The sequence below is a fragment of the Panthera tigris genome, chromosome A2 (assembly GCF_018350195.1).
Source record: "Panthera tigris isolate Pti1 chromosome A2, P.tigris_Pti1_mat1.1, whole genome shotgun sequence".
Taxonomy (NCBI): domain Eukaryota; kingdom Metazoa; phylum Chordata; class Mammalia; order Carnivora; family Felidae; genus Panthera; species Panthera tigris.
In genome coordinates this window covers 88,261,570-88,276,822 of record NC_056661.1, presented here as the reverse complement: position 1 = coordinate 88,276,822, position 15,253 = coordinate 88,261,570, and the positions used below count along the sequence as shown (strand labels likewise).

General features: G+C 36.3%; 1 protein-coding gene and 1 long non-coding RNA gene across 2 annotated transcripts in view; one reads left to right on the top strand and one right to left on the bottom strand.

Annotated features, from left to right (window-relative positions):
* Positions 1-15,253, top strand: part of SEMA3D (semaphorin 3D) — a 198,866-nt gene that overhangs the window by 159,462 nt on the left and 24,151 nt on the right. Inside the window, exons 12-14 of the mRNA XM_042965395.1 lie at positions 9,860-10,082; positions 12,641-12,729; positions 14,569-14,610. Coding sequence (XP_042821329.1) covers positions 9,860-10,082; positions 12,641-12,729; positions 14,569-14,610 — 354 coding nt within the window. The remainder of the gene's footprint in view (positions 1-9,859; positions 10,083-12,640; positions 12,730-14,568; positions 14,611-15,253) is intronic.
* Positions 10,054-15,253, bottom strand: part of LOC122233408 — a 107,638-nt gene continuing 102,438 nt past the window's right edge. The window contains exon 3 of the long non-coding RNA XR_006210954.1: positions 10,054-10,126. This is a non-coding gene — a long non-coding RNA (uncharacterized LOC122233408). The remainder of the gene's footprint in view (positions 10,127-15,253) is intronic.

Sequence of the window (15,253 nt, the reverse complement as noted above, 5' to 3'; positions counted from 1 at the left end):
TTCCAGGATTCAGATTTTTAATTTTCTTTGAACATCAAAATTATACTTGTCTTATTAATTTCACAGTAACGTAAGGTGTAAGTTACAGTGTGCGGATAATATTCTGAAGGTTTTACAAATCTTAACTTCATAAGGATTCTAAGAAGCAAGTGCTGTTGTTATTAATGCCATTTTACAGCCACTCATTTTATGCTACTCAGCATCAGGCACACAGAGGTGCAGTAACTTCCCCAAGGTCACAAAAGCGACTGAGTAGTGCACCTGAGTTTTAAATTCAGACACTCTGGCAGCAGAGTCCAGGCTCTTAGAATTTGTACTATGATACTATATTAAAATTTTTTTTTGTCTCAAATTATATTTATTTTCTTCTTCTGTAGAATATCTTTTACTGCATATATATAGTATATATGTATATACTGAACATATAATAATATGTTTATGATAGACTACATTTATTAAGTATATATGTAGTGGATATATATGTAATGAATCTATGTAGAATTTCAACTGCTGTTATATATATTTGGGGCCTTTTGTGAGGAGGACAGTTAAAATTCAGAGGGGATTTCTAGCTGGGGAAATTCCACCATCCTAGGATGATGGGGTTAAGTATCATGGACTATCACATTCTCAGCCGTTTCTACATGAGTTTGTTTGTTTGTTTATTGAGAGAGAGAGAGAGAGCAGACATGCACTCGAGGGAGGGGCAGAGGAAGAAGGAGAGAGAGAATCTTAAGCAGGTTCCATGGCCAACTCAGAGCCTGATGTGGAGCTCAATCTCACAAAACGTGAGGTCATTACCTGAACTGAGATCAAGAGTTGGACTCTTAACCAGCTGAGCCACGCGGGTGTCCCTCTTTTTAACAATAGAAAAGGAAAAATAGTAGCAGGCATAAGAAAGTGCCATTTAACTGAGTTATTCCTTTATGCTTACTCAACGTCAGTGTTCCTCAGGAAATTCCTATGCTTTTTAAAATATGTGAACATATTGACATCTGTAGCAAAGCTTTGAGAATTACACCTTGTAACTACAGACAGTCCCCAACTTAAGTAGTTTTGACTTCTGATTTTTTTGACTTTCTGATGGTGAGAAAAGGATCCACATTCAGTAGAAACTATACTTAGAATTTTGAATTTTGACCTTTTCCTGGGCTTGCCAGATGCAGTACGAGGGGCTCGTGAAGCTGAGCCTGGCAAAAAGTCGCAGCTTCTGGTAGGCCACGTCATCAAAAGGGTAGACAAAAATACACTTGAAATCATCTGTTTTTCACTTTAGTACAGTTTTGAATAAAGTACATGAGATACTCAATGCTTCTTTATAAAATAGGCTTTGTGTTATGTTAGAGGAGTTTGCCCAACCGTAGACGAATTCAAGTGTTCTTAGCACATTGAAGTTCAGCTAGGTTAAGGTATGATGTTGAGTAGGTTAGGTGTAATAAATGCACTTTTGCCTTATGATATTTTCAACTTACAATGGGTTTATGGGGGCACAATCCCATTGTAAGTCGAGGAAGATCTATAAACTCACTCACGGCCCGAAATTGGGCCAGTATTGGTAAAGGAGATGGAAAGAGGCTCCAGAAAGACTCCAGCAGAACAACATTCTCATTGATCAGGAAGTTTATCTCCTTGTTATAGAATTTAGAGATGCAAAAACGACTATCGTTGGGGTGCCTGGGTGGCTTAGTTGGTTAAGCGTCCAACTTCAGTTCAGGTCATGATATCACAGGCAGTGAGTTCGAGCCCACATGGGGCTCTGTGCTGACAGCTCAAAGCGCGGAGCCTGCTGCAGATTCTGTGTCTCCCTCTCTCTCTCCCCTTCCCCCACTTGCACTCTGTCTCTCTCTCAAAAATAAATAAACATTAAACAAAAAAAAGCAACTCTCATAATTATTGGGAGAAGCTGTTTATTTTGCATTACACTTTTGGTTACAAGTGGGTTTCTTTCTCCTTGGTCTGAAGTGGGTAAGACTGGGATCAAACTTAGCTCTACTTGACTCCAAATCAAATGCCGTTAACCTCCACAGCACTCTACCTTCAATGAGATCAAAGCGAATAACCAAACTGAACCCCACACTGTTTCCCCCGGGACTGATCTGCTCCCTGCACAAATAATAATGCCGTTTTGCAACCTTACTGCGCTTGTCATTTCTTTTCTTGTAATTCTGGGGACACATCTTTGACTTTAATAAAAGCACTGCTGAATAATTTGCTGGCTACGAAACGTCAGAATCTTTCCTAAAAGCACTTTACGCTTAAACCTTTTAAAATAGATTATTTGAAAAACCTCCTTTGCGTTTACGTTTCCTCATGTTGTTATCCAGATTGCTTCTAAAGTTGTGCTCCCAGCAGGGCCTTCTGCTGACATTATCACTGAGAGAAATAAACACGAAGACTCTCAGGGTGCCACAGCGACTTTAATTTTCTAGCTTTTGACAGAATCCTGTGCTTCCTGTGACAAAAAGTCAAACCTAAACTCCTGGCCTTACTACGATATCATTACTCTCTACAATGTCAATAAGCCTGGAAACTCGTGAATGACAAGGACACAGTCACAGAATCCCTTCACTTCAAGGGATTCGCCTGCCCTCTGGTGTCCAAACTGAATGAATCTCTGAACAAACTGTATTTTGTTCGGCTGGACTTTTTCAACTGTTATTGAACCTTAGGCCTTGAGAATAAGAAGTTGCAAATGAAATAAGATATGGCAGAATCCACAACATAGCAGGTAGTAGGGGTCAAAAATGGAAACCAAACTGAGGTCAGGCCAACGGTAGCAGGCTGCTCGAAACCTCAGAATCGGAGGAAGATTTTTAAAGGCAGATTTCATTTTTGATATTTGACTTATTATTAAAAGATTTACTTGGTAGTTTTATTCTGTGTTGATAAGGAAATTTATGATGTATGCCTAAGTGTCAAGTGTTGATAAATGTTTACTTGACAGGGAGTTTCAGTTTTTAAACCATTCTCTTATCAAAAAGGTGAGAAGGTGCTTTAAAAATTGCTTCTTGTGGTAAGAACACTTAAGGTGAGATCTATGCTTTTAACATAATTCTAAGTTTATGAATACAGTATTGCCTGTAGATAATGTTGTGAAAAAGATCTCTAGAACTTCTTCACGTTGAATACCTGAAATTGTATACCATTAATTACTGACTTCTTACATTCCACTCTCCTTAGCCCCTGGTAACTACAGTTTTATCTTTGGCTTTCATGAGTTTGAATATGTATATAAATGGAAGTATGTAGTTTTTTTTAAATTTTTTTCAAAGTTTATTCATTTTTGAGAGACAGAGACAGAGCACAAGTGGGGCAGGGACAGAGAGAGAGGGAGACACAGAATCTGAAGAGGCTCCAGGCTCTGAGCTGTCAGCACAGAGCCCAGTGCGGGGCTCAAACTCACGGACTGAGAGATCATGATCTGAGCTGAAGATGGATGCCTAACCGACTGAGCCACTCAGGGTCCCCATGTAGTTTTGACCTTCTGTGACTAACTTACTACACTTAGCGTAATGTCTTCTTTGTTCATCTACATGGGCACCTGTTGAAGGATTTCCTTTTTTTTTTTTTAAGACTGAATAGTATTCCATTGTGTGTATATATCACTTTTTTCTTTTTCTTTTTTTTTTTTTTTTTACCCATTCATCAGGTGATGGACATCTAGACTGTTTCCACCTACAATATAAATAATAGAACTAGCATATGATCTCACTTCTGGGTATTTATCCAAAAGAATTGAAATCAGGATCTTGAAAAGAGATTAGCACTCCCATGTTCATTGCAGCCCTATCACCATAGCCAAAATGTGGAAAGGACTTGTTTTTGAAGTTCAAATATTTAAGAAATGTCTGTTTCACTATTCTCAAATCATTTTGGTGCAGTTTTTGACTATTTCTAAACCTCTAATGATGAAAAAAATTCATTTTTAGATTCCATTTTCCCCGAAATACTGCTTTTGCTGTTAAATGTTTTAGCTTTACTTTCAAAGGTTGAAACCTACACATGAATTTCCCAACTAAGTTTCCATTTTATGGTGAGGAGCAAAATGAAGTGGTTATAGGCCCTCTTCTAATTCCATTACTACAGGTGCACTGAAGTCACATGCAATATCACATCTACTAAACTAACCTCCTTGTACCCATTTATTGCTCCTCATATCCTGTAAAAACTTGACTAAAATTCTTAAATCTCAAAGAATCCCTGAATAAACATCTCTCCTTACCAATTCTATTTTAGGAATTTAGATCTTCAGAAAAATTTAAAATATCTTTTTCTTTTTATACATATATCAACCAGCCATTTAATTTAATGGACCTGCTACAAAACATTAACATTGTTTTAATGTTAAGTGATTTTTCAGCTACCACCACCAAATGTAAAATAATTAATTCTCTCTTTCTATAACATTTCAAATCTTTGCCTAACAAGAAGCCCCACCGTGTACAACTCATACAGCTTTTTCTCTAGAGTAAATCAAAGGTAAGGGCTTTCTTTTCCATGGGGCCAATATTCTCTTTATGCCAAGCAACTTACTATGTTCAATGAGCTTTTCCTTTTTCTCATATAGAACTCCTCTAAAGGAAAGGAAACCTTGGGGCGCCTGGGTGGCTCAGTTGGTTGAGCATCTGACTTCTGCTTAGGTCATGATCTAGTGGTTCATGGGTTTGAGCCCTGCTTTGGGCTCTGTGCTGACATCTCAGAGCCTGGAGCCTGCTTCAAATTCTGTGTCCCTCCCTCCCCGCCATCTGCCTGTCCCCCGCTCATGCTCTGTCTCTCTGTCTCTCAAAAATAAATAAACATTAAAAAAAAGGAAACCTTAAAAAAGACAGAGCTACAGCTATATGTTTTGTTAAATGTCCAGCACAATTAAGTTTAGCTTAAACTATTTAATTTTGAAAGTAAATGATGAAAAATTGTTGGTTTAATTGTTGTCTTTAAAGTGCTACCCAGTTATAGTAGACAGAATCCAACCTTTGTACAAGCAGGGGAGCATACTATGACATTTTTTAAGTTCAGAGGTTAAAGTTCATTTGCCAATTGTAAATAAAATTTTGAATGGATATTTGCAACTGGTACATGCATTTCTTCAAATGCTAGAAGACATATCGCTATATTAGACACTGAACGATAAAGAGGAAACTTGAGTTGTTGTTGTTTTACCTTTTAAGCATAGCAGAATATTCAAGATTCAAATATAACAAGAATAAAGCTGGGTTTTAGTTGCAAAAAAAGAAAAAGAAGAAAGAGACAAATGTACCCCCATATTTGTACCCCTGGCCTTTCTAGTTCTGATACTGAAGACAGAGTCTTTCCTCATCCACATTTAGAAACTGACTCACAGCTGAATAGGCAGGGGGATAGAAAGGCACCTGTGAAATTACAATTATTTTTCAGGGCCCCTGGGTGGCTCAGTCGGTTAAGCCTCCGACTCTTGGTTTTGGCTCAGGTTATGATCTCACTGATTATGAGTTCGAGCCCTGCATCAGGTTCTGCTCAGATGGTGCAGAGCCTACATAGGATTCTCTTTCCCTCTCTGTCTGTCCCTCCCCTGCCCGCTCCCGCTCTCAAAATAAACAAATAAATTAAAAAAGAATAGTTACTAAAAGAAATTGCATGTATTTTTTTACTTTATAAATAAAAAAACTTCCTTTTTGTATTTAGGTTATTTTTCCCAGTTTGCTAAAAATGGAAGCCTGGTTCAGTCTTTCCTTGTGCCCTGTCTTCCCTCACATTAGTCAGTCCCATGATTTGTTTAAAAGGACAGTGCAACCTGTAGAAAACAGCCTGAAGCAGCAGGAGGAGAAAACTTTGAACAGCTGTCTGGTGCCTCGCCAAGGGGCAAAGCTCTCGCGTTGGATAAAAACCATTTTTCTCCTCTCATCCGTCGCTTCCCACTACACTACTAAAGGCCCTATACAAACACATAGATGTGCCAAGCACAACACGGTCACACCTAGCCAGCTGTGCAGCCGGCCCTGAGATTGCTGCTATTGGGTCACCCTTTCCTTTCACGGCGTGCCTGGGCAGGTCTCTTCTGAAATACCCTTGTGCTGGTATTGTTTCCAGCAAGATACTCACATTTTAAAATTTTGGTAACAGCTCGCTCTCTCTCTCTCTCTCTCTCTTTTTTTCTTTCCGAAATTTTAAACTAAAAAGACTTTTTCAACATGACAGGTAGAGAAACAGATAAGTTCCCTAACTTATTTCCTATAGGCCCTGGGGTAGTGGAAATCAGGCAAATGTTAGAAAGCTGGAGGCAGAAATAAATGGTCCTCTACCGTATAGTCAGAGGGGCTGTGTTAATATGTAGAAATTAAAAGGACATACATACGGAGAAAAATTCGCTAGATTTTTAATACCTGAGATGTAGCTAGAAACCTAGCTTCAAGAGGAACATTCTCTAGGGCTTGGGGAGGAAACGGATTGATATGATCATTTACTTCAGATGCACCATTTCCCCACACTTTCTCTCTTTCCTTTATAGGATTTTTCTTTCCTACTTTACTCTCCTACCTGCTCCGGTCGCTTGGCATCTCTAGTTGTTTTTAGATCTGTGTGCCTCACAGCTATGTGATATCAAAGGGGAAATCTCACTGTTTTTAATGTGCTAAAATAACAATATTTTGTTCAAATGGTACTCTCTTCAACCTCAGGGAGTAACTCTACCAAATCACTTTCATTTGTGAAAGCAATGTGGAGACGAAGACCTCGGAGATCACACACAGCAACGTAACGGATAAAGATCTTATCCAAACACTGGCAGCATGCCAGAAGGAAAAGCTGCCATAGGGGGGAAAAATACATTTCCAAAGGTCATTTTATAATAGTCAACAGAAACCAGGTTTTCCTTCTCATCTTTTTTCTTTGATTTTATTACACTTAAACCTTTCCGTCAGAGGTGAGCAAAGAGGAAAAGCCTCACGTTTGCTTCTTGGCTAAATTGTTCCCATTTCATTCATCCATACTTTTCTCATATTAAAATTTCTAATTATTTGAAAATTTGATATCAAAAACTGGCTTGAATGTCATGATATTTCTTTTGAAAATTTGGCTACTTGCATAACTATAGTTGCAAAGGCAAAGGCAAAGAAAATCTTAAGCTGGAGGGCTGTTTCAAAAATGTGATGCAAGCAAAATCATGTTTTTGCTCTGATTTTAATGATAGGCCAACCAGATTTTACCGCAGGCAGTATAAGCTATAAGCCCACTATAGTCTCCTTTGGCGGGGCCTCCAACATGCAGCCTGTAATTGGGCAAGAGCTTTGTATCGTTTGAGCTCCACATCCATTTTGACTTGCAGCTTAATCTATTTAATATAGGGTTCCTTCCATTATCGACTTGAGAGATTCCACTTGTCTGAAGGCTAAGTGCTAGAAACAATGACTGAAGACATTCAGCTCTTTAGACCAACATCCAGTTAAGAATAAGCTAAGTAATTGCCAAATAGCCAATATTCTGCACCTCTTTGGTGCAGACCTGGGAAAAATAAAGAGATTTCAGGGAAAGATTAATTTTTTTAAGATCAGACATGCAAGGGGCGCCTGGGTGGCTCAGTCGGTTAAGCGGCCGGCTTCGGCTCTGGTCATGATCTCGCGGTCCGTGAGTTCGAGCCCCGTGTCGGGCTCTGTGCTGACAGCTCAGAGCCTGGAGCCTGTTTCAGATTCTGTGTCTCCCTCTCTCTGACCCTCGCTGTTCATGCTCTGTCTCTCCCTGTCTCAAAAATAAATAAGACGTTAAAGATCAGACATGCAAGAATTCTGTAAAAGATAGAAATATTCTTACATTACTAATGGAAAATCATTAACAAAATCTTTTAGTACAACTTCTTTGATATTTCTTCCAATTTAATGACCCATTATGATTTTATTCCTATAAAATTGGAGGTCAGGGTCATATGTTGTGGCTAGCTTCAGTATCTTTAATTCCCTGAGAGTGATCCTCTGGAGGTTCAGGATTTGGGAAGCACAGTTTGAAGCCTTGACAAGATTCTAATTAGCGCCTGGTGTAAATGGCTCAGTTTTGTAGAGATTGTGTTTCCACCTTGTGTAAAAATTAAAACAGGGAAAAGTAGCACTTTCTTTAAGACTTTCTTCTATATGTCTGCAACATAGAGCCAAAGTTTGCCATTCCAAAGGAATGTTAGCCCATGAAGAATTCAAATGTAATAGCAGCATTGTTCTGAGTTAGCTTTTTGAATTACAGTATATAGAAATCATAAAATAAATTTGATATGTGGAAAGTTAAATATTTGCCTGAAAAAATCAAATTATAAAGTAATTCTTTATATTCTTTGGATAAAGGCACATCACATTCATTCAACTTGTACTAGTTTGAACATTTGTGTCTTACCACCAGGGGGCAGGGTATGCTAACTATTGAATTAGTGAACACTAAAAGGCAAAGAAGAGACAATTTTAGACAGAAGTGAAAAATTCCCTGAATGGTTTCTTCACAGATCCTTTAGGGAAAGAGCTGTTGAATTGTTCACAGTGTAATTTTCACACCAGTTATAAAAAAAAAAAAACTAATTACGATGTAAAACTATTAAAGCTCTTTTACAAGTAATTTTTATGACGTGGTGATTTCTTCCATTTAATTTTAATAATCATGGGTTTAATTTAAAACTGCAATCTTAAATGAATTAAAAGAAATTGAAAATAATGGTTTCTCATATATTCCCATGTTTATAAATCACTTTCTTCATAATTATTTCAACTCAAATTTCATGTAGCTTCATAGGAAACAAATTCACTGCGGAAACTTTTGAAAACACAGAAAATTAGATATAATTTACAATTTTTTTTTGAGAAACTTTGAGAAGGTTGAATACGCAAGGATAATCTGTTTCGCTAGGTTCCCTTTGGTGACCATTAGCCATTTCTCCTGCCAACAAGTAAAGACAGTTGCTTTTTGAGATCTGAAGTTAATTCAGGAGGATAACAGTTCAAAAGGCAACAGAAATATCTAGCATAGGGGTTTTATATTCAGCTTTCTGAGGCCAGAATTTTTGGAAGAAAGGACAATTGTCTTGGGATTGAAATTACAAATTTTCACTTGTGCCAGTGCAGCTGAAAAGAGTATTTCAAAAGCAGAAGCCCAACTGGGCAGAGATAAAGGACTTAAAATATAGACAAATTTTTGAGGTATAGTTGACATATTAGTTTCAGGTATGCAAAGTGATGATTTGATGTTTGAATATCTTGAAAAATATACAGTAAGTCTAGTTAACATACATCACCATACATAGTTACAAAATCATTTTCCTTGTAATGAGAACTTTAAAGATGTATTCTCTTAGCAACTTTCAAATACACAGTACAGTGTTATTAACAATACTCATCATGCTACCCACTATTTCCCGTGACTTAATTTTTTTTATAACTGGAAATCTGTACCCTTTGACCCCCTTCACCCATTGTGACAACCCTCCCACTCCTTGTCTCTGGCAACCAACCACTGATCCGTTCTTTGTATCTGTGAGTTTGGTGTTTTTGTTTTTAAGATTCCACATATAAGTGAGGTCATATGGTATTTGCCTTTCTCTGTCTGACTTATTTTAGCATAATGTGCTCATGGTGCATCCCTGTTGTCTCAAATGACAAAATTCCATTCTTTTTTTTTTTTTTTGGATGAATAATATTCCCCTGTAATCATTAAAATAACTTTGAGAGAGAAAACTGGATTTAAATATATTCAAGGTAAACTATGTTTATTGACAAGCATATGTGATTCCATATTGATCCTGTTCACCATTCCTTTCATATTGTCAATAATAAGCCTTAAAAACTTTATTATAAGTAAATATAAGTTCCTCGGCTGTATGAACAATGTCTTTACTTCTCTTCTCATTTCTTTTCAGTGTCCAAGCAAAACCTATGATCCACTGATTAAATCCACCCGAGATTTTCCGGATGATGTCATCAGTTTCATAAAGAGGCACCCTGTGATGTTTAAATCGGTGTACCCAGTTGCGGGAGGACCAACATTCAAGCGAATCAATGTGGATTACAGATTGACCCAGATCGTGGTGGATCACGTTGTTGCGGAAGATGGACAATACGATGTAATGTTCCTTGGAACAGGTATGCTAGACCCAGATGATGCTTTCTTTCAAAGGAATTTTTCACTATTAGACAAAGGAAGCAAAGACTTGAAAAAGATTATTGGTTGAAATCAAAATGAGTAATTATTAGCTGATATCTAGTCAGTATTTCTTAACATTGCATAACACATGCTTTTGATTGACAGTTATAAATATCTCCCAGCCTCCTTTAGTGGTATTTGAGATTTCAAAATATATTTGTATGTTATGACTATAACATGCCTGCTTAGATTAGGTGCTCAATACATATTTGTTGAATGACTATGGACTAAAATTACACAAGTACAGCTAAGCAATGTTTATTTTCAGACTTCACATTTTTTTCTCTCTAGGGAGATATTTGATTCCCTGCCCCCCGCCCCCAGCCCCGCAAAAGATCCCTTCACTCAATTTTGAGAATCATTGACTGAGTTGACTTAAAATGGCTTTTCAAAAAATTAAGCAATACTTTGTAAAGATCTTTAAGTAGAAACTTCCTGGAGATTATTTTTCCTGTCTTTGAATTTTGTGGATTAAGTATCACTTTCATTATTAGAGACTATTTTATTTATTTTTTTGTCAACTCAGTCATTATAAAATGATTAAAAACTATTTTCCAGAAAAAGAAATATTGCTTATTTAGTATGTCTTAAAAAAAGAAAGAAAAAGGAAATAGAAAATATTATCTTATGATACATGCATTCTAATGGCTGTAAAGGTAACATGCATCATGGAGATAAAAGCACTTCATCCTAGATAATGTTATGTGATTTAATGAATCAGGCATTGAGTAAAGAAATCGAAATTAATGTGTTTTCAAGAAATGGACATTTTTTTTATTGAAATAGGTTTTCAGAACTACAGAACAGTTTTATTTTTAAAAAACATACTGTTTTTGCAAAAAGAAAAAAAAAAAAGAAGAAAAAGAAGAAGAAGGCTCAGAGCCTGGAGACTTCTTCAGATTCTGTGTCTCCTTCTCTTTCTGCCCCTCCCCTGCTCACGTTCTGTCTCTGTCTCTCAAAAACAAATAAACATTAAAATTTTTTTTTAATAAATACATTGAAAAAAGAGTAGAGTTTATTAGGGAACGTGCATGTGACAGACTTAGAGGGTTTTCAGAATACCTGTTGTCAAGCCTGATTATGCTGCAGATGGCAATAACAAGACATAGGAAAGTAAGTGATGTTCTCAAGACTATAGAGATTACTAGGGAAGCGGACCAAGTAAGTACAGTAAAACCTTGGATTGAGAGTAACTTGTTCTGCGAGTGTTCTGCAAGACAGCAAACATTTCTAGTAAACTTTAACTGGATAAACAACTGATTTCTCCCAATACGAGTTAGTACCTGATACCAAATGCCGCGTGATCACAACTGAGCCAATGGTTCTTAAAATTTGCTTAGATATATGAGTGCTTTGGATTACAAGCCTGTTTCTGGAATGACTTATGCTCACAAACCAAGGTTTTACTTTAATTAGTCTGTCACTAATTCTAAGGAGTTTGCTACTGAATTTGCGCTGTCCGCCCAAAGCGTTCCGGGGTCAACACTTCGCTGTCATAAATGCCATTCGGCCACTAGGTGGTACTACCTAACTTTTACTGAGAAAATTATAAGGTAACTAAGATAGATGGATCGATTTTCAATTATGACATTTGGAAAATGTATATTTTATATTTTTTCAAAGATCCTAGAGTCCTTTAAAAACCGAATTAAATATTTCAGACTATTTTGGGCAAATAGGATCATTACTATCCATATTAAAATTCTTCAACCACAGTGCCAGAAGCTTAAAAGCATCTATATTATATAAATTAATTTCCAAATGAGATTTTTTTCTCCTTCTAAAATGTTCTTTTGATTGTCTTTCTGTAATAAATAGCATGTCACCTTGTAAACTGCAATAGAAGATCCTGTATTTAAGGCATCTTTACTAAATGTCAATTTTTGGTTTATAGTCTTTTAAATTTTGGTTACTCTTTTAAATTAAACCAAAATAATTTTAAACAAAACTTCAGTTTCCAGCCTATTAATAAAGTTTCTGTAAATAAAATATGTTGGTGAGTGAGCTAAAATTCCCCCCATGTAGATGGCTTCAGTGGTTTCTCTTCCCTTTGTTAATATTATTTAACAATGTATATATCTTACCTTTCACCGTAACTTAGATGTGATAAGCACTGAATAAATATTTCTTACATTGAGAGAGAGAGAAAAAAAATATTTTAATATATCTTAACCTTTTAAATTCAGTTACAAAAATATCATTCCACTTTAGTTATAATTTCAGCCATTATTTGAATGAGACATACATACTCCTTTTGCTCGAAAGATCTTTGAGTGCATGTCTTTTAATGTCTTCCTTATAAATATGTGTTTTATGAGTTAAAAACTATCATGTTTCGGAAGGAGGGAATCATATCCATTAAGCTTCACTTCTTGTGTGCCTTGTTTAATCTGACTTTTCCAAGGCTTTGAAAGAAAAAGGAGGGAACAGTTGTGAAGGTTGCTAGGCATATACTTAAAGGAGAAACAGCAGGATTATAGGTCATGTATTTTTTCAGACATTGGAACAGTCCTAAAAGTTGTCAGCATTTCAAAGGAGAAGTGGAATATGGAAGAAGTAGTACTGGAAGAGTTGCAGATATTCAAGGTAAGACAGTCCAGAGTTCTAGAAGAGATGGGGAAACTTAGTAGTCCTTGATATAGGACAGTGTGTTTTGATACATCGTCACTTTTCCTAGAGAAGTCTGTGCAATTAGCTCCTTTATTTTCCTTTTCCTTAAGCAACGGAAAAAAGTTTTTCAAGCAACTGAGAACAGGACTCCTCTTTCCCCGTAGAATACCACTAAAATCAGGGCTCCTGGGATTGCCGCTCATTACTTTATTCTCTAAGCATATGGTCAGACAAATCGCCACAGTGGATGAAAGCCTGGGGTCTGGGGTCTCTGACTACCCAGATGCTTTTCTACTTTAAACGGTTGACTTTTCAATTTTTCCTCCATTGAATTTGAGAAAACTGGAAGAGTGTGTAAATCACATGTCCCTGCTTTTCCGTAAGGAATCTTTTTTAAACAAGGTTGCATGATAGTAAAGCCTTGATGTATGCTACGTCCCCCTAGAGAGTTAGATCTAAAATAATAATTTTCTAGATTTGGGGAATGTCTTTGACTTTTAACAATACATTTGAGCTGTGGTATTCTCTGTAGATGCTCAGTGACATTTAGTTCAAAATTATTTTCTGAAAGTAACATTAGAAATAAAAGTGTATTTCTGACAGGAGCCTTGAAAAATATGTTGTGTCTTTTATAACATTTTTGTTGAGATAGTTCATTAAAATGGGCTGTTTCCCTGTGAACATCTATTGCCTTAAAAAAAAAAATCAAGTAGAGCCCCCCACTGTGAGGAACTCAAGGTAATTAACATGCTGAGTTCCACAGGATCCTGTTTACATTGTGATGATAATAGTGGTCAAGGAGTTAACAAGAACAAGATCTGCTATCTGGCATCTACCAAAAACAAAGTCTTGGGTGGTTCCTGAGGGAAAAACTGATGTCAAATCTAAGTGTGAACCCAGAAGCCAAAAATGAAGCTCCCACAATATATAAGGTGCATTAAAATAAGTTTTACTTAATGGTGGTTAGTGGTCAAGAGGAATTATTTGGATTCCATTGTAAAGATTAAATAATGAACCTGTGTCCTTCATTTAAAAAAAAAAAGTTTTGGGATAGCACGTTCTCATTTTAACATTTTTCTTTCATTTTTTTTTCATGTATTTTCTTAAATTTTTGGTATCTGCTACTGTTTATCAGTTTGTAAATACTGGCTGGTGAGAAACGAATGGACAGTAAATGGACAGTAAATAGATGATAAGTAGATGAAAAATTCTTAAAGATTCCATCCTTTTTAGTTTGGTAGCTTCTGTGTTCATGTTTCTAGTTTTATATTGCATGCATAAAGCCATAGTTTCAACAAGTAAAGCAAGTCCTAGTTCATATCACAGAATCTTGTGCATCAATAGCTTGCCACGTTCCATAAAGAATATGCTCATCCACAAAGAACACTATAGCTTTTCAGAACTCTGCTACTTGAACAAGTTTTTCAACTACCGATCTAAGTAAGAGCAGAACTAGGTAATAAATAATTATGGAGATGTTCTTGTCAACACTAGTTTGAATTATATGGAAGCAGTTAAGATAAGCAGATTTAGAAGGAGAAACCTTGTGGGTAACTGGGAGCGATTTCCAATGCACAGTGTTTCCTCATACATTTAGATAGTTTTTCTGTAATAAGATACTTTAAAGGAACTATTTTGATTCTTTCTATTAAGGTAGAATTAGAAGGAAAGAGCAAACGTTAAGATCCTTTCCCCCCCTATATAACAGACCCTTGAAGTTTTCTTCAGTGATCTTTGGTACATGACAAGAGAACATATTGGCTGCTATAAAAGACTTAATGATTATCTTTATTAACATTTGATTTTTATTTTCAGCACTCATCAATCATCTTGAACATGGAGTTGTCTCTGAAGCAGGTACTTTCTAATTTTTCTGTAAAAATTAGCCACAAAAGCAACAGGCTGCTTGAATTCATTTTAGGGAAACTACTGATATTGGAAGTTAAATTATAAACGTAAAAAGCTTTAAATTATGTGTTTCTTTTATAACCAATTAGAGGCCATAGTTGTAGTCTTGCCTTAGGAGAAGTAGAACCAAATATCATTACTTGAATGATAGATATTCCCCTTCCCTTGGCTCTTGAAAACTGAGCTCACTTTGTTTCATGAGGATGTGTCTCTGTCAAGGCCATAAGAAGTTCATGTAGAATACTAACCATAATCACGAAAAATGGTTTTTAATCAGGGAGTCTAGAAATTACACTATGGACGATGGTGGCAAAGAGCCCAAGAGTCAACTGCCGGCCTTCCACTTAGTATCTGACTCTGGGAATCAATTTCCTTAACAGAGAAATTAGGGAAATAAAATACACCACCTAATAAATAGGATGCTGCACACAAAATTTGAGACAGAGAGTTGGCACATCGTAAGTGTGAAGTAAATGGTATCTGATGACAATGACAATAATAATATTTAATAGATTGTAAGTTCTCAATATGATACTCTAAATCCCAATTAATTCAAGAGGTTCAGGCTTGTATTAGCATTTGTATATGTACC